General features: G+C 43.7%; 1 protein-coding gene across 3 annotated transcripts in view; it reads right to left on the bottom strand.

Annotated features, from left to right (window-relative positions):
* Positions 1-5,076: 5,076 nt before the first annotated feature.
* Positions 5,077-26,524, bottom strand: part of LOC135517216 (SH3 domain-containing kinase-binding protein 1-like) — a 28,584-nt gene continuing 7,136 nt past the window's right edge. The window contains exons 3-19 of one of the 3 annotated variants that reach the window (XM_064941318.1): positions 22,371-22,467; positions 20,078-20,184; positions 18,448-18,592; positions 17,449-17,516; positions 17,259-17,348; positions 13,636-13,705; positions 13,382-13,476; positions 8,445-8,546; positions 8,261-8,339; positions 7,630-7,707; positions 7,204-7,342; positions 7,022-7,092; positions 6,629-6,738; positions 6,401-6,547; positions 5,870-6,096; positions 5,739-5,802; positions 5,077-5,646 (exon numbers count right to left, since the gene is read on the bottom strand). In XM_064941318.1, coding sequence (XP_064797390.1) covers positions 5,608-5,646; positions 5,739-5,802; positions 5,870-6,096; positions 6,401-6,547; positions 6,629-6,738; positions 7,022-7,092; positions 7,204-7,342; positions 7,630-7,707; positions 8,261-8,339; positions 8,445-8,546; positions 13,382-13,476; positions 13,636-13,705; positions 17,259-17,348; positions 17,449-17,516; positions 18,448-18,592; positions 20,078-20,184; positions 22,371-22,467 — 1,728 coding nt within the window. In that variant the 3' untranslated portion in view covers positions 5,077-5,607. The remainder of the gene's footprint in view (positions 5,647-5,738; positions 5,803-5,869; positions 6,097-6,400; positions 6,548-6,628; positions 6,739-7,021; positions 7,093-7,203; positions 7,343-7,629; positions 7,708-8,260; positions 8,340-8,444; positions 8,547-13,381; positions 13,477-13,635; positions 13,706-17,258; positions 17,349-17,448; positions 17,517-18,447; positions 18,593-20,077; positions 20,185-22,370; positions 22,468-26,524) is intronic. The other 2 variants (XM_064941319.1, XM_064941320.1) reach the window with 2 other exon arrangements.

Genomic DNA, 26,524 nt, shown 5'->3' on the forward strand with positions numbered 1-26,524 from the left:
AACTGTAAGTCAATCTGGATAAGAGCATCTGCTAAATGACCATTTATTTTTTGCAAAATGCTATTTATCCACCTCACTCTCAGAGAAATAAATGACTAAAATGTCAAATGTAAATGTTTTACATATAGATCTCATATTACTGTTACGACTCACAACGTTTCCCTTTTGGGTGTATATCGTGGCTTCCCCCCCTCTCTCACTCTCTTTCCCACCGCAGGTTTGTTGGGGAATAATCAGAATTAGGTGGTAACATAGGTAAGATGTTTTATATTCATCATATGTTTGTAAGTTACTTCTCATCAGAATGTTATTTTTGTATAATACTGTGACGGGGTTGCAGTATCTGTTATGTCAAGACTAAGTTGTTTGGGCCGGAGAGAGGGGAGAGGTCAAGCGTGGATCTCTTGGCTCCACAATGTCTGTGTGCCAGTCAGTGTGTCTCTGTGATCTTGTCAAGATAGGATGGATTTGATATATGCCTGTTGATATGGAGGATTGGTTTATGGTTCTGAGTTTGAGAAAAGAACATAGTTTAGGAGACAAAGCTGAACGATGAATTATGCCGATGCTGAGGTATCCTGTGTGTGTCTTTGCTATGAAGGATCTCAGTTGAAATGTGGAGGGGACTCTCAGAGAACTCATTGCTAGACACTGAATTGATCTGAGAGTCACAGGGTTGTGATAGATCTCATATACTTAAAGATGGACTTTGATAACTAACTCTGACTTGTGTGTGGTTTGCTCTCATGATTTGGTAAATAGAGGAAATTTCCACGACAGGTTTTACAACGGTCATAAATTCCTGGGAGAAACTCTCTTCGCTGCCAAGGAGTATTGAGGGAGAGAGCCTATGGAGAACAAAGACATTCTTCTTGACAAAAATACTAACACAATATTTATATTTTTGAGAATGTGGGAATGGTCCGTGGACACTTAGTGGTTGGAGCGTTGGACTGGTAACCGAAAGGTTGAAGTTCAAAACCCCAAGCTGACAAGGTACAAATCTGTCGTTCTGCCCCTGAACAGGCAGTTAACCCACTGTTCCTAGGCCGTCATTGAAAATAAGAATTTGTTCTTAACTGACTTGCCTAGTTAAATAAAGGTAAAATAAAAATAAAAAAGACAGTCGTGTAGAGTTTGTTTAATTTGGTGATCTCATTGAAGGAAAGGAAACACACATTAGTGTGTCTTTGGTTGTGTAAACATCTGATGGTTGTATAAAATATATTATTTAAAATGAAACTATTTGTGAGAAGATGTAATGTGATGTTGGCCTTCTAAACGAGATACGTGTTTAGATATTAAGTTTTAACTAGTCAGTGGCCACGCCCCCGTGATCCCAGACATTACATCAGGCGTCATGGAATCACCCTTTCTTCCACAGAGTATAAAAGCACTTGTGACAAAATGTACATTTTATGCCGAAGAGAGCCACGGTAAACCGTACCTCACGAATGGTTAAGAAATCTACAAACTAGAGTCAAGATAACGCCAGGACAGGGTCCCCACGTGGAAATGCCTAAACTCTGAAACTAATCAATCACTACCAAAGAAGTAAATCCTTGACCGTAACCTTTATCAGTCTGCAGCTGAAAATATGAGTAAGTCTAGGACGAGAATACCGAGAACCTTGGAAGCATCTATTCTAACAGAAAAACTCTAAGAACGACAGGGTACGCTGACATATCTATTATAACAGATCCACAAAGGACACGGCGACCAGCGTTAAACAAGCAGCGACTCTCTGATGAACTATTATCCAGCAGACGGACCGGCGATCGAAGAGAAGGACATCAAAGGCATACACTCGCAAATATGTAAATTGCAATTCATTTTCGAATGAGCAGTTGTTCATGTTAAAAGTATTAGCATTTCCATGAGTGTAGTTACAAACTCTGAGTTTCCTGCTCTTCAACTGTCCCCACCCCTTTCCTTTGTCTACAAAGGACACAGCGACCAGCGTTGTTCCTGTTCTTGGTGTCTTAACAGTCAGATTTGAGGAAGATGTCCTTGCAGATCGTTTCACACAGACAGAACATGCCTTATCTCAGTTCACTGGTCACGATGGCAACACCCATCCATAGCACGCGCTCCAGCAGGTGTATCTCACTGATCATCCCTAAAGCCAACACCTCATTTGGCCACCTTTCGTTCCAATACTCTGCTGCCTGTGACTGGAACGAATTGCAAAAATCCCTGAAGTTGGAGACTTTTATCTCCCTCACCAACTTCAAACATCTGCTATCTGAGCAGCTAACCGATCGCTGCAGCTGTACATAGTCTATTGGTAAATAGCCCACCCATTTTCACCTACCTCATCCCCACAGTTTTTATTTATTTACTTTTCTGCTCTTTTGCACACCAATATCTCTACCTGTACATGACCATCTGATCATTTATCACCCCAGTGATAAATGATAATAAAATTGTAATTATTCGCCTACCTCCTCATGCCTTTTGCACACAATGTATATAGACTCCCCTTTTTTTCTACTGTGTTATTGACTTGTTAATTGTTTACTCCATGTGTAACTCTGTGTTGTCTGTTCACACTGCTATGCTTTATCTTGGCCAGGTCGCAGTAGCAAATGAGAACTTGTTCTCAACTAGCCTACCTGGTTAAATAAAGGTGAAATAAATAAAATAAAAAATGTCTGGAACCGTGTGGTCACATGACTTAACACATGTAACATCACACCTAGAGCCTGCTCCCTGTCCCCTTGGCTGTTCCTCCTTGAAACATGTTGGTATTACAGACTCAAAACTATCAAAATAAGGAAAGTCACACACTCCATATATAAACTCCCAGCAATTCAATTTAATCATTATGACACACCCTACACTATTGTCTACATAACCTGGTTCAAGTATTCATGACATTACCCTGAGGAAGGCACAGTGATGCTGAAGCGTTGGTAAATAAAATTGTTGGGAGTTTATATATGGAGTGTGGGACTTTCTTTATTTTGATAGTTTATAGTTTATTTGCCGTTAGTCAGCACCTCCACACAAAATAATTTTCTGGGTGTGTGCCAGCTCATGTTTTTTAATCTAGTATTACAAACTCAGTCAGGGACTGGTGAAAAATGTCAGTGAAGACACTTGCCAGTTGGTCAGTGCATGTCCTGGTAATCCGTCTGGCCTGTTGACCGTAATGTCTTACTCAAATCGGATACGGAGAGCGTGATCACACAGCCATCCGGAACAGCTGGTGCTCTCATGCATATTTCAGTGTTACTTGCCTTGAAGCGAGCATAGAAGTAATTTAGCTCATCTGGTAGGTTTGTGTCACTGGGCAGCTCGCGACTGTGCTTCCCTTTGTAGTCTGTAATTGTTTGCAAGCCCTTAGTACGATTCAATCTTAGTCCTGCATTGACGCTTTTCCTGTTTGATGGGTTTGTTGGTGGGTATAGCGGGATTTCATATAAACTTCCAGGTTAGAGTCCTGCTCCTTGAAAGCGGCAGCTCTACCCTTTAACTCAGTGTGGATGTTGCCTGTAATGCATGGCTTCTGGTTGAGTATGTACGTATGGTCACTGTGGGGACGACGTCATCGATGCACTTATTGATGAAGCCAGTGACTGATTGGGTGTACTCAATGCCATCGGAGGAATCCCGGAACATATTCCAGTCTGTGCTAGCAAAACAGTCCCGTAGCTTAGCATCTGACCATTTCTTATTGACCGAGTCACTGGTGCTTCCTGTTTAGTTTTTGCTTGTAAGCAGAAATCAGGAGGATAGAATTATGGACAGATTTGCCAAATGGAGGGCGAGGGAGAGCTTTGTACGTGTCTCTGTGTGTGGAGTTAAGGTGGTCCAGAGTTTTTTCCCCTCTGGTTGCACCTTTAACATACTGGTAAACTCTCTCGGTAAATATTGTGGTCTACAGCTTATCATGAGATACTCTACCTCAGGGGAGCAAAACCTCAAGACTTCCTTAGATTTCGTGCACCAGCTGTTGTTTACAAATATACATAGGCCAATGCCCCTTGGCAGAAGCCGCTGTTCTATCCTGCTGAAAAAGCTTAAAACCCGCCAGCTTGTATGTTAATCATCGTCGTTCAGCCACGACTCAGTGAAACATAAGATATTAGTTTTGAATGTCCTTTTGGTAGGATAGACGTGCTCATAATGCGTCTATTTTATTATCGATTGATTGTACGTTGGCTAATGGGACCGATGGTAAAGGTAGATGACCCTCTCTGCGACGGATCCTTACAAGGCACCAGGACCACCGTCCTCGATATCTCAGTCTTTTCCTCCTGCGAATGACGGGGATGAGGGCCACGTCGGGCATCCGAAGTAAATCCTTCCGGTCCGACTCGTTGAAGAGGAATTCCTCCAGTACAGGGTGGATAATCGCTGCCCTGGTATCAAGAAGATCTTTTCAGTCATAAGACATGGTGGCAGAAACATTATGTACAAAATAAGTCACAAATAACGCAAAAAAACATACACAATAGCAGAATTGGTAACGGGATCGTAAACCAGCAGTCATCTCCTTCAGAGCCATATATAATCATGTGTCTGTCCTCTGATCTGACACCCCCAGACAGCCAAGCTGAGTTACGTCCACCGCCTGAGGACATTCTTGAACTGTCACATGCGATCTGCGTCTTTAATCAAAACAACATGCACACACTACCTGATGAGACAGAGATGGTAACCCACTTGTCTACAACACGCACAGCAGTTTATACAAGCAAGAAAACGGCAGCCTGCATGTGTGTTGAGGAATGTGTGTGTGTGTGTGTCCAGCGCTCTGATGTTCACCCAGACTAATTACCTGAATCAACAGAGTAAAGAGCAGTGGAGGGGCACTGACACACACAAACAATGCACACATGTGGGGTGGCAGGTAGTGGTTAGAGCGTTGGACTAGTAACCGAAAGGTCGCAAGATCGAATTCCCGAGCCGACAAGGTAAAAACCAGTCATACTACCCCTGAACAAGGCAGTTAACCCACTGTTCCTAAGCCATCAATGAAAATAAGAATTTGTTCTTAACTGACTTGCCCAGTTAATTAAAATAAAATGTGTGTGTATGTTTGGGTAGGTAAGGTAGTCTGAGACAGAGTAACTGATAGTGTGGCTCTCCCTACCCCTAGGGTGACAGGTTGGTTGAGTTTTTTTTATTTGATTAAAATCTGCACACATCCATAATCTTCATCTTTAGAACACTGGAATATAAAAGTCTGTTTCACTTTCCTGGAGATATGAAGTCCAGAAACTGTCTTTATGTCATCAGAAAGAAAGACATCTAAAACAGGAAGGAAGGCCACAGTGCGGGGTTGCCATAGAAACCTTGTATGCTCACACACACACTAACAGCAGGTGAAAGTGTTCCAGGTATTTTGAGTAGCGGGGAGTCAGACAGAGTACTAGTGAGGCTATGCCCTTGATCCAGAACACTCCAATCAGATAGCAGGAAACAAAAAAAATAAGCAAGCCTTTTCAACACAAACAGACAAGAGGGGATTGGAATCGTCTGTCATTGATGTTGATTTCTGGCACAAACTAGTTTGTCTGAACTCTGCCCCGGGATGATGTCACACTCTGGCTCCAGCGTGAGGTGACGTCATCAATATGCGCCGGGGAGGGTGAAAAGTCATTTAAATAAACTCCTCTTAATCTTCTCCACCTCCATCTGAAAAAGACAAACACCAAATGTAATGTATAGCTAAGATGAAAAATGTAGCAGCGGTAAATGAAATGTTGTTCAGCACTAGATGTGTTCACCTGCATAGTAAGGCGGAACCTCTTCTCCTCGTCCAGGTCACTGGACAACTGCTTCATCTCCTGCCTGGGACAAAGACACCAGTCACTCACACTATTAAACAAACAAACAAACAAACAAAACAAACACACACCTGTGTTGGCTCTTCAGCAGTTCTACAGAGGCTCTCAGCTCTCTCAGTTGTCCCCTTAGCTCCTCCAGGGTGGGTGTCGGCCTGGGCTCAGGGGAGGGGCTTATACATGAAGAGGTGGGTTTTGCGTATGAAGGGGAGGGGCTTATAGGGCGGAGGGCTAAGCCTTCTGTCGACGGTGGGTGAAGGACAGCAGGCTTGGGTGGCAGCACACCCTTACTGTCAGGTACCTGTGGGGTATGTCACAAATCAGGATTCATGAGTTAGCCAGCTAACTTACTTAAATGTTTGGAAATAACTTAAGGAACTTTTTAGGAAGATCTGCTTGAAATGGGCATGGATTGATTATATTGTTTCAACCAGCAACTCATACACAGGTCTAGGTTAATTAATAAACCAGAAATCCTTTTTTATTTTTTGCAAGCCAACTTGATGGTCCGGGAATACACAAACACACACAATATACTACACACAATATACTCTAATTACATTTTAGCAGTGAATCAAACACATTTAAATTCAACAAATTCTTACAGTGATGGTGGGAAGCGCTTTCCTCTGAGAGACATCTACTGTTCTAGGACACAAGGAGTCCTGCAGCTCCTCCTTTTCTCTGTCCTTCCCCCTTCTCTGCTCCTCTACCGCAGGAGAGTCCAGCAGGTCAATACTGGACAGAGAAGACTGCGAGAGAGAAGAGGAGAGAGGTGTCACCCAGACATGTTAAAGAAAAGAACGTGTGCGTGTGTGTGTGCGTACACTTACTGTGCTGATGATCAAGGAGCGTGGTCTGCGGATGAGGACTCTTGGTCGCATTGCGGTGGGATGGCTTAGTTTCTCTCTAGACAAGAACAGCGAGTCCAAATAAACCACATCTACACACAGACACACATTATATTGTTAATCCACAGTAACACATAACATCTTACCAGAGAACAGGCACAAACAAACACATAGTTCCCTGACCAATATGAAGGCTAGGGCAGCTAATTCCTCACATATGGACAGAGAGAGAGAGAGAACTGAGGATCTTTCATTCATATTCAAACGTCTCTGTCTCTTAAGTTAGCCAACTCCCTACTCTGATTGGACTAGTGTCCTGTCACATAACTGTCAAACTGCCTCAGGTCTGCCCCTTGTCCTCTCAGTCAAACTCACCAATGTCTTTTGACATGTCAGAGGCAGGATCTGGAGTCACAGCCCCACCCTCAGACTTAGGGCTCTCACACCTGAACAGGCAGACCAGTTGACAACTTTAGTGTGTGTGTGTGTGTGTGTGTGTGTGTGTGTGTGTGTGTGTGTGTGTGTGTGTGTGTGTGTGTGTGTGTGTGTGTACTGACGGTACAGAAGGAGGTCTCTCAGGTCTGTCTGGGCCTCGGGGAGGGAGGTGGGAGGAGCTGGTCTTTGGTGGGTGGGGCTTTTTTGGAGGGATGGACGGAAGGGCAGGCTTAGGGATCTCTCCAACCTTCACCTCCTCACCTACACACAAACACAATCACATACACGTATACGGACAGGATAAGTGGGGATGTCACATGCGCGCACGCACACAGTGTAGAGGTGAGGTGTGAGCCAGCTGAAGAGGTGAAGAGAGTTAAGGCAGGCAGGCTGAATAGGGCCATATAGGGTAGTATTCAGGCAGCAGCAAGCCGAAGCAGGCATTGTAGATGATTGTGGAATAGTGTAGTATAGTAATGGCAGTACCTCTGTTGTCATCAGATCTGTGAGGCAGAGTTAGTAGCTTTTTTATAGTATTATTGTAGTACCTTTGTTGTCGTCAGGTGGTCTGTGAGGCATGTGCTCTGGGCGCTCCGGGGGTACCTTCCTGACCTCTGACCTTTTATCTACAAGTCACATAGGGGTCAGCGGTCAACTGAGGGTGACATTATTGACACTCTTCCCTATAGATATCTTTATCTTTGATTCTCTCCCTGTTTAATTATCACCATGTGGTTATATGCCTGTTTAATTACCACTATTGCTCCTAGTTTCTATCTCTCTCCCTTACACACACTAACACAAAGCAGAGAAGATCAGAGACGGAGATAGAGAGATGATTGAGACACGCACAAAACGGTATCAGTGGCGATGGGGGATTACCTGTGGAGAGAGGAGATGGGCGGTTACCTGTGGAAAGAGGAGATGGGCAGTTACCTGTGGAGAGAGGAGATGGGCAGTTACCTGTGGAGAGAGGAGATGGGCAGTTACCTGTGGAGAGAGGAGATGGGCAGTTACCTGTGGAGAGAGGAGATGGGCGGTTACCTGTGGAGAGAGGTGATGGGCGGTTACCTGTGGAGAGAGGAGATGGGGGATTACCTGTGGAGAGAGGAGATGGGGGATTACCTGTGGAGAGAGGAGATGGGGGATTACCTGTGGAGAGAGGAGATGGGGGATTACCTGTGGAGAGAGGAGATGGGGGATTACCTGTGGTGTGTTTACCCGAAGGGACGCTGGGGGGAGGCGGCTTCTTTGGTCTCTGCAAACGCACACAAAGAAACACTAAGTGATTTTGCTCTCATGGAATGTCATTCCTTGAACACCATAATAACAGTACAAATCAAATGATATTTGCGCGTCTTACCTCTTTCTCTACATCAGGTATTAACAGCTTGACAAAGTTATCAGGGAAGACTCCCTTTCTCCCCCCTATCTCCCCCATCCACCACCCCGTGTCAGCACAGTCCTACAACACACAGAATCCACATACACAGGTTAAACACACTAGGCTTGGGCGGTATACCGTATAAACTCTATAACGGGGTATTTGGAAATAGCCATGGGATGGATGGCTTTTCAATACCGTTGAAACTATTTCAGTAATTTGGATATTTGTAGCTAATTTAAGTAAATACCTGCAGTCAACTTGTGCAATACATTAGGAGATAAAGCAGATGACATTCTTCATTTCACCTGTCACAGTATTTTACATTAGGAAGCTTAACGTAGTTCCACACAACAGTTGAGCCAGTCACGTGTTTGTGAGTCCAGCTGTGTATTGACAGGGGTCACGGTTTATATTGAAAGTCAACAGTGTTTTTGTTGCTACAATAGTGATCAGGGACGTGCAGCTATAGTTTCCCTTCACAGAAAATACATCAGTGCACCACATTCGGCAGGAAACTGCTTTATTGTCATCAGATGACTACAGAAGTGTGACGCTACGCGGCTGGCACAAGTAAATGAGCTTACAATGAAAAAGCAAGGTATTTCTTTGCAAAAAAGTATGCATGGCCATCATATTTCTAATGTTTATCATATAAAGAATGTAACCAGCTACATTTCCTAATGTTTCGCTTAAAGTTAATCTTGTATTTTACCGGGAAAAAAAATTGGCTGGCTACACCAAGAAAAGTACCAGAGAAAAGTAGCTCCACATCAGTCACAGCGCTGTCTGCTGATAGAATGCCAGTTCGTGAATTCTCATCCGAGTGGAGAAGCGCAACTGAAGCAAAATTAGAAATTACAATAAGAAGCAAGTTAGATCTGCGTTTAACAAACGCAGCAATATATTTCTTATGCATTTTATCTTTTTAGTTTATTTTCATTTGCGCTCGTTAGCATATTTAGCTAGCAGCCTCCATGGAAATTCACCTTTAGTTGTGCTAACTTTGTTAGCATTCTGGTAAAAGATGCCCAATGGGTATTTTGGCGCCCCCTCGTGTACCAAACTGGTAATACAGTCAATTCCAACGTGAGAGAAGGACAGTCTGAATACAACCCAAGCACAATACACACCAGGGTTGGGGTCAATTAAAATGTCATTACAATTACATTTTTGAATTCACTCATGAAGGGGAGCATTTATGTTGAATACAAAACAATCTTCCAGTTATGGAATTGGAATTGAATCTTTGGAATTGAATGGGAATTGCCCTATATGGATAGGCCTAAATTGAAATGTTTCTTACAGAAAAAATATGAAAAGCATATGCATAACCATGGCGGCAATTGAAAGGGAACAGTTTGGATATTATGGGATTATTATGATTTATTTTTTCATTTTAGGGGAGGATTAGCTTAATATTGCGGAAAGATTGTTGGTTCCATCGATGTAATTGTCTGCAGCATTTCCGATCCCCCGTACATTTAGTCCAATTATATGCACATATGCATACATATCCATACCTATATAGACATATACTTGTTTTTAGAATATACCTTTATTATTCCCCCCAAACCCTCCACCCCTCCCCCAACTGGAGTAAACTAATAAACAACAACACTTAGGCTTCTACATTCGGTTTATACATCGTATACACATTTTACAACTATCTATTTTACAGTAGGTATATTTTGTTTGTTTTTAGTCCTTCCTCTTTTTCTGATGTCCATCCAGTTTGATTTCTATTTGTAACTGTGCTATTTCACAAAATGTATGAACCTGTATACATTCTACAGACCCCGTATGTTTAACATTGGTTATCTTGTTATTAGTCCCACCCTTTAGCGCCATTCAACCCCTCCCATCTATCTCTTAACACCATCCATTTTGGATTTCTATTTGCCATATATTTTTCAACTGTACTGTGATGCTTCACAAACAAATTGAACCTTTCTATTCTCATAGCTTCTACAGATTGTTTTGGCTAAAATAATTATTATATTATTGATTGATTGACTATGGCTTTTCAAATCACCCAGGATTGCTATCTGCAGCGTTAGTTCTAGGCAAATGTTGCAATTCTTCAGCCATTCCTGTACCTGTGACCAAAAACGAGCTACATATGGACAATACCAAAATAAATGATCTATTTTGCTAGGATTTTCGCATCACAACCCTGAAGTGTAAGAGTCATTACAATTGTAACTGGCTATACTTATTCCATCATTTACCATAATGAGACACAACTTTCAATTCTATTCATCAAAATATATGTTTGTAAACGTAAAATAAAAAGTAACATGATGATTGAGTGTCTATATAACTGTACCATGATATTTGTATTGCTACTAAGTAAACCTCCAATTGGTCCTCACTAAAAGCCCTCCCCATCCCGAGTTGGGTTGTCATCCCAATGCCCGGCAGACCCCCCCCCCCCGACCCCACAGTGCCATTTACAGAACAGAAGTAGATCAACCGCCAGATGCATTTCCATCGCCCTCACCTCCATTTGTATTATATATAGCCATCAAAATATATATATATATTTTTTAAATCCTGTTTCTTATTTTCCACAATTAGCTATTAATATTTGTAGTAATGTAGGCAATTTATGCAAAGAATTACCTCTCACCAGTCTCACCATTATCAAAATTACATTATTACAAGCAATTATTATATTAGCAAACAATTATTGTGAATCATCCTATATTGTCCCTAACATCTTTCACTCCTTCGCAACAGTTGTGGGATACACACACACACTCATACACACCCCCACAAACACACTCATACACACCCCCACAAACACACTCATACACACCCACACAAACACACTCATACACACACACACACACAAACACACACTCAACCCTTTCCCCCCACACAACCATAGGCTCACATTCTCAACAGTTCCACCATCCCAGAGCCCAACTCAAGAAAGGTCTTGATTTACCAATGCATATACAGTTGCATGAGAAGGCCTGCAAGACTGTGCAGAAATGGGGAGATTTTATGAACCATTGTCACGTCCTAGATGATGGGAGGTCAAATGTACCCCTTTCCCTGAAACACGGTCCCTCGTATTGACCATAATTCCCAAGCATCTCCATGCAGTCAGACTTTTGATTTTGTACCACCAGGGCCATAATAATATACGCCTCTCTGAATGTCCGAGTGTGACCCCCTCCCCATGGGTTACTGCAGCTAGTGTTGCCAGCACTGCCACTGCCTGGGTGGGGGCACCCCACCGGAATCCCCACCGGCTAAGTACAAGGTCATCAAGGTTCTCATTAGCAGCTTTGAGAATTTCCCTGAATAGTATGCTCTCCCTTTAGGGGGCTTTGGCTTTGCAGGACCAACCCGGCCAAGCAGCCTCAGAATCTTGAGGGAGCAGTGCTGTTCTTGGTCTCGGACTCCATTTTGGCTGTATACATACCGCTTACAACAGGCCCATAAAACAGTTAGGGACTTCTCCTTAGTATCTGGGTCATTCAGGTGGGTGTCTAGGGTCTATACGGTTGTGGACCGTTCCATCAATATAGAATCATAAATAAATAAAGAAGATGTATAATTCATTATAAAAGTATATCCATCATCTGAACAACATTGAAAGCTCCCTCACACCCCCCCTCACAGAAATACATTGGTTCTGGGATATGCAACAATTTCCTTTCTCACTCAATGCCACACTTTCCCAAACATAACACAAAAACACACACTCCACCATCCACACATACTGTGCCTTCTGTTTACTGAGCTTTTATCTTCACCATGTTGAATTAGTGCTTTTGTGTTCCAATTAGTTATATTTGAAGATATATAGAAAAGCTATATTTGTTATTGTATTATTACAATCCATAACCGGGATAGAATTGTGTTATTATTTTCCTGGTCTAAAAGAACGTTGTCATTTTAAAAATATCCATGGAGTAGTCTTTGTGTCTCTGAACAACTGGTTATCAATATATAGTTTATTGACGATGAGAGCTACTCCTTTCAATCTAGTTTCCTTGAAAATTGGATACAGAACTTTACGCCGTTCTGCAATGTCCTTCAGGAACTGGTCATTCAGGTGAGGACACAGCAGTTCACCTGACAAGACTGAATCCAAACATTACACTGTTGACTGGGTGATCATTTTACATTTACTGGACTTTTTGCTGCATTTGTTGATAAAGAAATCTTAAAATGTTCTGGATATATTTGGGGTAGGTGCAATCTGGGTCAGGTGGGCATCATTTGAAGGTCTGTTCTATTGCCAACATGACTAGCTAAGTTATAAAATACAATATGAGATGGAATAGTCTTTGGTGCGTATAGAAAGGTGTGTATTCAGGTCCGTATAGGCTCCTCCTGTTCAGGACTCACAGGTGTTTGACTTGCTTGTATGACATCAAAGCGGTATTTATTATAATCCTCAATGTTTCATCTTTCAAAATATATAGTCCTTTTTTATTTACATATTTTCCCTCAGACCAAAAATGTGCAAAAGTTGCCCAGTTAGCAGGAGGGATGGGAGCAACTTCTTGGCGTGCGGTGCTCAAGTTCAAAACGGCTGTCAGTCAAAATCCACACAGCGCTGTGAACCCGAAGAGCCAGAGCTCTGACATCATGTATAGCATGTTACTGTATAGCAACTGTGTTCCAACGTAGGTGCTTATTAGTGCCCAAATCTGCCATTTTCATCCCGTATACGGGTAAGAGTAGAAAGAGCTACTTGAATTGAAATTCAATATTTATACATCTCCCCGTTAATGGATTTAATGCACTTCAAATAAAGAATTTACTCCAGAATTTGAATTAAATGGAATTTTGAATTTACAGGTAGAGAAAATTGAATTTGTGGAATTAACCCCAAACCTGACACACACATGCACAACCGCATGCATGGACACTCAGAGGTTAGACACACACACCCTGTTGATTATGGTGACAATCTCTCCCTCTTTCATTGACAGCTCATCTTCGTTATGGGCGTCGTATGGGAAGATGACCTTACACAGCTCACGGCCTGGGAACCAATCAGAATACAGACACTCACGTTGAATCCCAAAACTCAGTTATATTAAAGTAAATCAAGAGACTAAGCAGGTGTGAATCTTTATCTTATTCTAGGTGTGAAACAGGAAGTGAGAGACTGTCTAGAAGAACCCAGGTCCCTCCCTCTCACCTTTCACCATGCGTTCAGGTTCTGCCTTCATGGTTTCCAGGGAAACAGAGGGTGATTTCCTAACCTGTGTCTAGAGGAGAAGAGGGAAACACACAGGAAACTACATTCCCAGAATACTCCATTTGCGATCAATTCCAGACAGACTGGGCTCTGTCTATGTCACACACACACACACACACACACACACACACACACACACACACACACACACACACACACACACACACACACACACACACACACACACACACACACACACACACACACACACACACACACACACACACACACACACACACACACAGAGCCCGGTCTGTTTCAAACACACACACTTCTCTGTTTCACACTCAGAAGAACATCCCAAATCCTCTCCCCCCTGCCTCTCTCTCCCTCCCTCCAGTCCCAGTTCCCTCTCCCTCCACAACTTCCTCCCTCTCTCTGCAAAATATCGTACACACAACAGCAAACGCACACACAGCCTGACACATACTCAAACTCTCTCTCTCACACACACAAAAATGGATTATCACATGCATACACACGCTGGCACTGATCAATATACTCATACACAACAAACACTACACAAGACATACCCTAAACCAAACATGACCCTGCCATCATCCACACAGTCCCGTTATAAATCAGACTCCACTGTAATACAGCGAGAGTGTGACAAGAGAAAAGGAGAGAGAACAAACTAGAGAGAGAGAGAGAGAGAACAAACTGGAGAGAGAGAGAGAGAACAAACAAACTGGAGAGAGAGAACAAACTGGGGAGAGAGAGAGAGAGAGAGAGAGAGAGAGAACAAACTGGAGAGAGAGAGAGAGAACAAACTGGAGAGAGAGAGAGAGAGAGAACAAACTGGAGAGAGAGAACAAACAAACTGGAGAGAGAGAACAAACTGGGGAGAGAGAGAGAGAGAGAGAGAGAGAGAACAAACTGGAGAGAGAGAGAGAGAGAGAGAACAAACTGGAGAGAGAGAGAGAGAGAGAGAACAAACTGGAGAGAGAGAGAGAAAAATCATGAACCAATCAAAGGAATCATATTTACAACATTGGAAAAAATGAAACAAAATCTCAAAGCCGACTAAATTGCTATCTGACCCTAAACAGAGAATAAGAATTGGCTGATTATCTCTACTCTGTCAGAGATATGAAGCAGAGACAGATCCTTACCAAGTACAGGCTGAGTGACCACCGATTGGCATTAGAAACCGGCAGACATAAAAAGACATGGCTACCCAAAGAGGAGCGTGTTTGTGGTCACTGCATAACAGGGGAGGTAGAGACAGATGCATTTTCTCCTTTACTGTGAGAAATATTCCTCACAAAGAGATTCATTATTCACAGAAATGACTACATATATTCCAAATTTGTACAAATTGAACCCAGAGGAAAAACTAAGAAAACTCATGGGCGAAGGAGCAATGGCTCCTCTTGCAGCCAAATATGTATTTTGAGGGACACTGAATAATAACGTCTGCATAGTAAGCAGTAACTTACTTATTATTGCTATTATTGTTATTACTATTGCTGTTTATCATTCCAAATGTGGGTGGTAATGGTAGTGATAACAGTTTAGTGATGGTAGTAGTAGTCGTAGTAATGATGATTGTAGTTGTAGTACGGATATAAAGGAGAAGATGACCGTTATTTAGTTATAAGTTAGTTATAGTTTAATTTTATATTTATTACATTTCTACTATTGACTGTTACCATTTTTGTATTATTATTTACTACCATTTTATAATTTTGTTACAATGTATACATTGTTGCTTTGGCAATATTGACACAATGTTTTTCATGCCAATAAAGCAGCTTGAGATAGAGAGAGAGAGAGAGAGAGAGAATGAGAGAGAGAGAATGAGAGAGAGAGAGAACGAGAACGAGAGAACGAGAACGAGAGAACGAGAGAGAACGAGAGAGAGAGGACGAGAGAGAACGAGAGAGAGAGGACGAGAGAGAGAATGAGAGAGAACGAGAGAGAGAGAACGAGAGAGAGAGAACGAGAGAGAGAGAACAAAGTGAAAAGAGAGAGAGAACAAAGTGAAAAGAGAGAGAGAGCAAAGTGAAAAGAGAGAGAGAGCAAAGTGAAGAGAGAGAGAGCAAAGTGAAGAGAGAGAGAGCAAAGTGAAGAGAGAGAGAGCAAAGTGAAGAGAGAGCAAAGTGAAGAGAGAGCAAAGTGAAGAGAGAGAGAAAAGGAGAGATGTAGGCTTGTCTTATCCTAGTCCTGTGGTTCTAGACACATCCCTGTTACATCAGCCCTGTTACATCAGCCCTGTTACATCAGCCATGCTACATCAGCCATGCTACATCAGCCATGCTACATCAGCCATGCTACATCAGCCCTGTTACATCAGCCATGCTACATCAGCCATGCTACATCAGCCATGCTACATCAGCCATGCTACATCAGCCCTGTTACATCAGCCATGCTACATCAGCCATGCTACATCAGCCATGCTACATCAGCCATGCTACATCAGCCATGTTACATCAGCCCTGCTACATCAGCCAAGCTACATCATCCCTGCTACATCAGCCCTGCTACATCAGCCCTGCTACATCAGCCAAGCTACATCAGCCAAGCTACATCAGCCATGCTACATCAGCCCTGCTACATCAGCCAAGCTACATCAGCCAAGCTACATCAGCCATGCTACATCAGCCATGCTACATCAGCCATGCTACATCAGCCATGCTACATCAGCCATGCTACATCAGCCATGCTACATCAGCCCTGCCAGCCACAGTGACTCAGTGTGTGTGTGTGTGTACATGCCTCTCCCTCCCTCCTTCCATTACTCCCTGTAGAGCACTCCCACATGCCTTCATCATTGAACGGTGTGTGTGATATAATATGAGGTACTTCCTGAAACTGAAAGACAGGAAGAGGAGGAGCCTGGAATGGACTTCCTTCCTCCCATTTACACGTAAACACTGATATCGTATACAGATGTAGGCTCTTAACTTGTCGTGCAGCGTTTCCCAAACTCGGTCCTTGGGACCTCAAGGGGTGCACGTTTTGGTTTTTGCCCTAACACTACACAGCTGATTCAAATGATCAAAGCTTGATGAGTTGATTATTTGAATCAGCTGTGTAGTGCTAGGGGGAAAAACTAAATGTACACCGTTGTGGTTCCAAGGACCGAGTATGGGGAATTATTTTGTAGTGTATTTCAGGGTTAAAAAGGCTTCCAAACGTTTGTGATTTTCCCTTTAAAAATGTCAGACATGATTTACCCTAAAGAAAAATGTCCATTAATTATAATCCATATAATAATTCACCTTTCCTGCTGTTGAATAATTATTTTCCTGCTTTAGCAAACTAGCTCAAATTAAAATCCTACATCTGTATGCACCATTAAAGGGATAGTTCAGGCAGAATCTATATTTGGGTTGTGTCTGAAGGCCCATAGTGACAGAATCAACAATCGTCCATTGTTTCCTTCTGCCATAGCTAGGAGTTTACATAATTAGGATAATCTAAATTCACAAATTTAAACAGCTGGACTATTGTGGATTCTGTCACTATGGGCCTTCAGACAACTCAAGGTAAGGGTTATTCCACCCAAATATAGATTCTGCCTGAACTATCCCTTTAAGTTTGTGTGCGTGTATCACCTTCTCTCCCTCTGTGTCCATGTCTCCAGATGCAGGTCTCAGTCTGATGGGCTGGTCTTTAAAGATGTCACCGAACCCGAACCCTCGAACCTGGAGACACACGTTACCAGCACTATGGTTACCACGACAATACTGTTCTAACACATTACACTTATAATCATGAAACTGTTATTAAACTACACACACTCACCTTCTTGGGTTGAATCCCTCCACTCTCAGAGCGACTCTCTCCTCCATCACTCTCGCTGCCTGGACTGTCTTTTTACACACACACACACACACACACACACACACAATTTATGCTAACAATTGATTAGAAACCATGTTGAGTTCAGCAGAATCATGTAACAATGTTCTTTAATTGTGTTACATGATATGAATATTGATCTGCCATTTCATGCATATAAAGCACATTTGCTCAGTAACCAGGTTTCCATCCAACCGTTTTATGTGTGTAAAAGTACACGTTGGATACAAATATGTCACGACAGGCCTGACGGAAAACTTTCCAAATGTCAACAAAACTAAATCCACTAGACAAGGTGGTAAAATGGATTATTCCAGACATGATGGTGGAAACCTTTTTATACGCATTGATATAACAACCATCATATAGAAGTCAGCTTGGAGCCCTGCGATGGATGACATGTGTGGTCCTCCCACTACGACTCGTCGGGAAACCATGCAGTTTATTAGGCTACAGATTAAATAATTATGATTAATTTCACAGGGTGGTGAAAGTGCACGGTAATGAGCTTGATGCTGCTTTCCAATAAATATCGAGGGTCTTATTCTGGTGACATGATTGATGCTTGACTGCCATTTGACAAATAGAAATCCATAATCATCTCATCATGTAGACTAGACAACCCTCACAGCCTACCCGCACTGTATCTGCGAGTTGTTGGTTAGAGTAGAGTTGAAAAGGCGATAGAAACACATTGAATTTAATAATTTTTATTCGGTATGTGAAAATATAAGGCAAAAATGACTTTTTGTGTGCACTACCTCATCACGCACTGATTTTTATCCGTAACATGTCTCTTTGGTGGAAGCACACCACTGGTGGGAAAATGTGCATATTTACTTTATGCAGATTTTAGAATATTCGCATGAAAATCTATCACCAATTGGATGAAAACCTAGCTTGTAATGGTTTGTGCATGGTTGTGATGAGTGCGTGACTCACTGGTCTTGTTGCTGCGTAGCTCCTCTTGTGATGACCTAGTGGATGTGTCTAGTGAAGGGGGCGTGTCCTCCAGCTCTCTGGTGAAGTTGGAGGGAAACATCCCTGTCTTACCATTCAGACTGCCCTGCCACCAGCCCTCCTCCACCTGAACACATGAAACATCCCTGTCATACCGTTCAGACTGCCCTCCCACCAGCCCTCCTCCACCTGAACCATCCCTGTCACACCATTCAGACTGCCCTCCCACCAGCCCTCCTCCACCTGAACACATGAACCATCCCTGTCACACCGTTCAGACTGCCCTCCCACCAGCCCTCCTCCACCTGAACCATCCCTGTCACACCATTCAGACTGCCCTCCCACCAGCCCTCCTCCACCTGAACACATGAACCATCCCTGTCACACCGTTCAGACTGCCCTCCCACCAGCCCTCCTCCACCTGAACCATCCCTGTCACACCATTCAGACTGCCCTCCCACCAGCCCTCCTCCACCTGAACCATCCCTGTCACACCGTTCAGACTGCCCTCCCACCAGCCCTCCTCCACCTGAACCATCCCTGTCACACCATTCAGACTGCCCTCCCACCAGCCCTCCTCCACCTGAACCATCCCTGTCACACCGTTCAGACTGCCCTCCCACCAGCCCTCCTCCACCTGAACCATCCCTGTCACACCGTTCAGACTGCCCTCCCACCAGCCCTCCTCCACCTGAACCATCCCTGTCACACCGTTCAGACTGCCCTCCCACCAGCCCTCCTCCACCTGAACCATCCCTGTCACACCATTCAGACTGCCCTCCCACCAGCCCTCCTCCACCTGAACCATCCCTGTCACACCGTTCAGACTGCCCTCCCACCAGCCCTCCTCCACCTGAACCATCCCTGTCACACCATTCAGACTGCCCTCCCACCAGCCCTCCTCCACCTGAACACACAAGTCAATATTTTAATGCAACAGGAAGGGAGAGTGAAGTTGTCTGAAGATGAAAATTGAAAGCACAAGGTTCTGGTCGGGAGACCTGCATGTTCTCCATAGTGTAAGACAGCTAGCTCCCGTGGAGGAGCTAATATACATGACTGTGAACACAGGGTCACTACAGTATTATAATGTGGTTTAACAGATCTGTCATGTGGCCACCAGAGGGGGAAGTTACTACAATAAAGAAAAAGTTGAAAACGACACACACCCAAACACAGTGAATCTCCCCTCTCACCTCCTCCTGTGTGTCAGCCTCCCTTCTCACCTCCCCCTGTATGTCAGCCTCCCCTCTCACCTCCCCCTGTATGTCAGCCTCCCCTCTCCCCTCCCCCAGTATGTCAGCCTCCCCTCTCCCCCAGTATGTCAGCCTCCCCTCTCCCCTCCCCCAGTATGTCAGCCTCCCCTCTCACCTCCCCCAGTATGTCAGCCTCCCCTCTCACCTCCCCCAGTATGTCAGCCTCCCCTCCCCTCTCCCCTCCCCCTGTATGTCAGCCTCCGCTCTCCCCTCCCCGCTCACCTCCCCCAGTATGTCAGCCTCCCCTCCCCTCTCCCCTCCCCCTGTATGTCAGCCTCCCCCCGCCGTTCACCTCCCCCAGTAAGTCAGCCTCCCCTCTCATCTCCCCCAGCATGTCAGTCAGCCTCCCCTCTCACCTCCCCCAGTATGTGGATGACATCTCCTATCTTCAGCTCTAACTCATCCTCATTCTGGGGAACATAGCTGAAGGAAGCCTTACACCTCCTCTGGTGGGTCTGATTTCCTGGAACACACACACACACACACACACACACGTATATTATTTAACTATTTATTATGTTCACAAATATTATTTGTTGCCCACTGCACACATACTAACATTATATATAAATATACACACACACTACCGGTCAAAAGTTTTAGAACACCTACTCATTCAAGGGTTTTTCTTTATTTTTACTATTTTCTACATTGTAGAATAATAGTGAATACATCAACACTATGAAATAACACATATGGAATCATGTAGTAACCAAAAAAAGTGTTAAACAATATATTTGAGATTTGAGATTCTTCAACAGCCACCTTTGCCTTGATGACAGCTTTACACACTCTTGGCATTCTATCAACCAGCTTAATGATGTAGCCACCTGGAATGCATTTAAATTAACAGGTCGGCTTTCTTAAAAGGTAATTTGTAGAATTTCTTTCCTTCTTAATGAATTTGAGCCAATCAGTTGTGATGTGACAAGGTAGGGGTCCTATACAGAAGACAGCTTTATTTGGTGAAAGACCAAGTCCATATTATGGTAATAACAGCTCAAAAAAAGCAAAGAGAAATTACTTTAAGACATGAAATTACTTTAAGACATGAAGGTCAGTAAACGGAAAATTTCAAGAATTTTGAAAGTTTCTTCAAGTGCAGTCGCAGAAACCATCAAGCACTATGATGAAACTGGCTCTCATGAGGACCGCCACAGGAATGGAAGAGCCAAAGTTACCTCTGCGGCAGAGTCAAACATTTCGGGGAGCCTTCCACAAGCTTCCAACAATGGGTACATTTTGGCCCGTTCTGGTGTAACTGAGGCAGGTTTGTAGGCCTCCTTGCTTGCACACGCCTTTTCAGTTCTGGCCACAAATGTTCTATAGGATTGAGGTCAGAGTTTGTGATGGCCACTCCAATACATTGACTTTGCTGTCCTTAAGCCATTTTGCCACAACTTTGGAAGTATGCTTGGGGTCATTGTCCATTTGGAAGACCCATTTGCGACCAAGCTTTAACTTCCTGACTGACGTCTTGAGAAGTTGCTTCAATATATCCACATCATTTTCCTTTCCTCATGATGCCATCTATTTTGTGAAGTACACCAGTCCCTCCTGCAGCAAAGCACCTCCACAACATGATGCTGCCGCCCCCGTGCTTCACGGTGTGGGTGGTGTTCTTCGGCTTGCAAGCATCCCCCTTTTTCCTCCAAACATAACAATGGTCATTATGGCCAAACAGTTCTATTTTTGTTTCATCAGACCAGAGGACATTTCTCCAAAAAGTATGATCTTTGTCCCCATGTGCAGTTGCAAACCGTAGTCTGGCTTTTTTTAATGGTGGTTTTGGAGCAGTGGCTTCTTCCTTGCTGAGTGGCCTTTCAGGTTATGCTGATATAGGACTCGTTTTACTGTGGATATAGATACTTTTGTACCAGTTTCCTCCAGCATCTTCACAAGGTCCTTTGCTGTTGTTCTGGGATTGATTTGCACTTTTCGCACCAAAGTACGTTCATCTCTAGGAGGCAGAACTCGTCTCCTTCCTGAGGGGTATTTTATTCTGAAGTCTTGGCTGATTTCTTTTGATTTTCCTATGATGTTAAGTAAAGAGGCACTGAGTTTGAAGGTAGGCCTTAAAATACATCCACAGGTACACCTCAAATTGACTCAAATAATGTTAATTAGCATATCAGAAGCTTCTAAAGCCATGACATCATTTTCTGGAATTTTCCAAGCTGTTTAAAAGGTACAGTCAACATAGTGTATGTAAACTTCTGACCCACTGGAATTGTAATACAGTGAATTATAGGTGAAATAATCTGTCTGTAAACAATTGTTGGAAAAAATGACTTGTGTCATGCACAAAGTAGATGTCCTAACCAACTTGCCAAAACTACAGTTTGTTAACAAGAAATGTGTGGAGTGGTTGAAAAACAAGTTAAATGACTCCAACCTAAGTGTATGTAAACTTCCGACTTCAACTGTATGTATATATATATATAGTACTGTTAATATTGTGAATAATTCCTTTAGTGAACGGTAGTATCAGGAATGCGTGCACGTGTCTGTGAAGGACAAAGGATAACCTGACGCTAATGCCTATCACTCTAATAGGATCTGTGTATGAGCAGGGGGACATTAATCTACCTAAGGATGTGTGTGTGTGTGTGTGTGTGTGTGTGTGTGTGTGTGAAGGGGGGGGGGTACCTTTCCTGGCTGGTCGTAGGTCAGGTACAGGGCTTGTACTGCCATTGGACAAATCAGATTTAGGACCCGCCGCTCTCTTCACCTCCTTCTTCATCTCCTGGACAGAGAGAGAGAGTTTGAATGTTTGTTTTGTATCTCTGTGTGTATCTTGTCTCCCATCTATTTATCAGGTGCTGAAGTCATGGTAATGGATAAAATGTCTGTAACCCGAGTCACCTAACCCTTTATGAGCAGGAAGAAGAATACACACACACACACACACACATCTCTAACTTCATGTCCACCCACAAACGCTAATGCAGTTATTGTGTTTTGCCCTTTTTTTCTTATGGAAACTATCACAGGACACACACGACCCGAGTTACTGTGTGTTCGTCAGCATTGCCCTACCCGAGTTACTGTGTGTTCGTCAGCATTGCCCAACCCGAGTTACTGTGTGTTCGTCAGCATTGCCCTACCCGAGTTACTGTGTGTTCGTCAGCATTGCCCTACCCGAGTTACTGTGTGTTCGTCAGCATTGCCCTACACGAGTTAGTGTGTTCGTCAGCATTGCCCAACCCGAGTTACTGTGTGTTCGTCAGCATTGCCCAACCCGAGTTACTGTGTGTTCGTCAGCATTGCCCAACCCGAGTTACTGTGTGTTCGTCAGCATTGCCCAACCCGAGTTACTGTGTGTTCGTCAGCATTGCCCTACCCGAGTTACTGTGTGTTCGTCAGCATTGCCCAACCCGAGTTACTGTGTGTTCGTCAGCATTGCCCAACCCGAGTTACTGTGTGTTCGTCAGCATTGCCCAACCCGAGTTACTGTGTGTTCGTCAGCATTGCCCAACCCGAGTTACTGTGTGTTCGTCAGCATTGCCCTACCCGAGTTACTGTGTGTTCGTCAGCATTGCCCAACCCGAGTTACTGTGTGTTCGTCAGCATTGCCCAACCCGAGTTACTGTGTGTTCGTCAGCATTGCCCAACCCGAGTTACTGTGTGTTCGTCAGCATTGCCCAACCCGAGTTACTGTGTGTTCGTCAGCATTGCCCAACCCGAGTTACTGTGTGTTCGTCAGCATTGCCCAACCCGAGTTACTGTGTGTTCGTCAGCATTGCCCAACCCGAGTTACTGTGTGTTCGTCAGCATTGCCCAACCCGAGTTACTGTGTGTTCGTCAGCATTGCCCAACCCGAGTTACTGTGTGTTCGTCAGCATTGCCCAACCCGAGTTACTGTGTGTTCGTCAGCATTGCCCAACCCGAGTTACTGTGTGTTCGTCAGCATTGCCCTACCCGAGTTACTGTGTGTTCGTCAGCATTGCCCTACCCGAGTTACTGTGTGTTCGTCAGCATTGCCCTACCCGAGTTACTGTGTGTTCGTCAGCATTGCCCAACCCGAGTTACTGTGTGTTCGTCAGCATTGCCCTACAGCTGCAACATACACAGCCTTTTTATTCACACACACGGCTGTATATTTCCCAGTTCTTTAATGCATTCGTCAGGATGCAGTTTCATAATCCCTGCTCTGCAGCTAACAGACTGACGCAATAACACACACACATTCACACCTGAGTGTGTCAGAGTATAAGTGAGTGCGTTTCTCTATAGAAGGAAACCAAACTGATATAACAAAAGGAAGAGGAACAGATTTGCAATGTCAGAACAGGAAACACCGGCTTACTGTACAGTCGTGGCCAAAAGTTGAGAATGAGAATGACACAAATATTAATTTTAACAAAGTCTGCTGCCTCAGTTTGTATGATGGCAATTTGCATATATTCCAGAATGTTATGAAGAGTTATCAGATGAATTACAATTACTTGCAAAGTCCCTCTTTGCCATCAAAATTAACTGAATGCCCAGAAAACATTTCCAATGCATTTCAGCCCTGCCACAAAAGGACCAGCTGACATCATGTCAGTGATTCTCTCGTTAACACAGGTGTGAGTGTTGATGAGGACAAGGCTGGAGATCACTCTGTCGTGCTGATTGAGTTCAAATAACAGACTGGAAGCTTCAAAAGGAGGGTGGTGCTTGGAATCATTGCTCTTCCTCTGTCTACCATGGTTACCTACAAGGAAATACGTGCCGTCATCAAGTGCTTCATAGGCAAGGATATTGCTGCCAGTAAGATTGCACCTAAATCATCAAGAACTTCAAGGAGAGTGGTTCAATTGTTGTGAAGAAGGCTTCAGGGTGCCCAAGAAAGTCCAGCAAGTGCCAGGACCGTCTCCTAAAAAGTTGATTCAGCTGCGGGATCGGGGCACCACCAGTACAGAGCTTGCTCAGGAATGGCAGCAGGCAGGTGTGAGTGCATCTGCACGCACAGTGAGGCGAAGACTTTTGGAGGATGGCCTGGTGTCAAGAAGGGCAGCAAAGAAGCCACTTCTCTCCAGGAAAAACATCAGGGACAGACTGATATTCTGCAAAAGGTACAGAGATTGGACTGCTGAGGACTGGGGTAAAGTCATTTTCTCTGATGAATCCCTTTTCCGATTGTTTGGGGCATCCGGAAAAAAGCTTGTCCGGAGAAGACAAGGTGAGCGCTATCATTAGTCCTGTGTCATATGCCAACAGTAAAGCATCCTGAGAACATTCATGTGTGGGGTTGCTTCTCAGCCAAGGGAGTGGGCTCCCTCACAATTTTGCCTAACACAGCCATGAATAAAGAATGGAACCAACACATTCTCCTGAGAGTAACTTCTCCCAGCCATCCAGGAACGGTTTGGTGACGAATAATGCATTTTCCAGCATGATGGAGCACCTTACCATAAGGCAAAAGTGATAACTAAGTGGCTCGGGGAACAAAACATCGATATTTTGGGTCCATGGCCAGGAAACTCCCCAGACCTTAATCCCATTGAGATTTTGTGGTCAATCCTCAAGAGGCGGGTGGACAAACAAAAACCCACAAATTCTGACAAACTCCAAGCATTGATTGTGCAAGAATGGGCTGCCATCAGTCAGGATGTGGCCCAGAAGTTAATTGTCAACATGCCAGGTCGGATTGCTGAGGTCTTGAAAAAGAAGGGTCAACACTGCAAATATTGACTCTGCATCAACTTCATGTAATTGTCAATAAAAGCCTTTGGCACTTATGAAATGCTTGTAATTATACTTCAGTATTCCATAGTAACATCTGACAAAAATATCTAAAGACACTGAGGCAGAAGACTTTGTGAAAATTAATATTTGTGTTCTCAAAACTTTTGGCCACGACTGTACACACACACACACACACACACACACACACAGAATGTTACTGTCATGGGACACATCTAGTCAAACTCTCTTCCTCTGAGATGAACATTTTCCAACCCTGTTCCTGGAAAGCAGTTTTTTTTAAACAGGTTTTTGTTCCAGCCTAGAAAAAAACATACCAGCAGGGCCCATATCCATAAAGCATTACAGACTAGGAGTGCTGATCTAGGATCAGGTACACTCTGTCCATGTAATGTCATTCATTATGATCTAAAGATCAGCACTCTGCTCTGAGATGCTTTATGAATACCAAAACAGATCATAATAATCAAAATCAAATGTATTTATAAAACCCTTTTTACATCAGAAAATGTCACAAAGTGCTTATATAGAACCCCAGCCTAAAATCCCAAACAGCAAGCAATGCAGATGTAGATACACGGTGGCTAGGAAAAACTCCCTAGAAAGGCAGGAACCTAGGAAGAAACCTATAGAGGAACCAGGCTCTGAGAGGTGGCCTATTCTTGCTGTGCCGGGTGGAGATTATAAGAGGACATGGCCATTAAGGCCTCTTTTCAATTCATGATGGAGATGAACAAGTGCACACTTCAGAAAGATGGCAGAAGAGAATCATAACATTTGTAATTCTTGGCACAGCGAAGCCGACAAGGTGGTGCAGCTTGTTTGGGGAGAACCCCGCCATAGTGACCATACAGAGCCTTCTGAAAGAATATAACCCCTGACTTACTTCACACTTTGTTGCCACAGCCTGAATTTAAAATGTATTCATTGAATTTCTCTCTCATCCATCTACACACAATACCCCATAATGACAAAGTGAAAAGATGTTTTTAGACATTTTTACATTTACATCTCAGAATGAGTAGACCATATACTGTATCTAATGCTGTCTGGACCAAAATAGAATTGCATGTCATACTATTTCTGCCCAGGCCGAGATACATGGTCTATAT

This window comes from Oncorhynchus masou, chromosome 28 (assembly GCF_036934945.1).
Source record: "Oncorhynchus masou masou isolate Uvic2021 chromosome 28, UVic_Omas_1.1, whole genome shotgun sequence".
Lineage (NCBI taxonomy): Eukaryota > Metazoa > Chordata > Actinopteri > Salmoniformes > Salmonidae > Oncorhynchus > Oncorhynchus masou.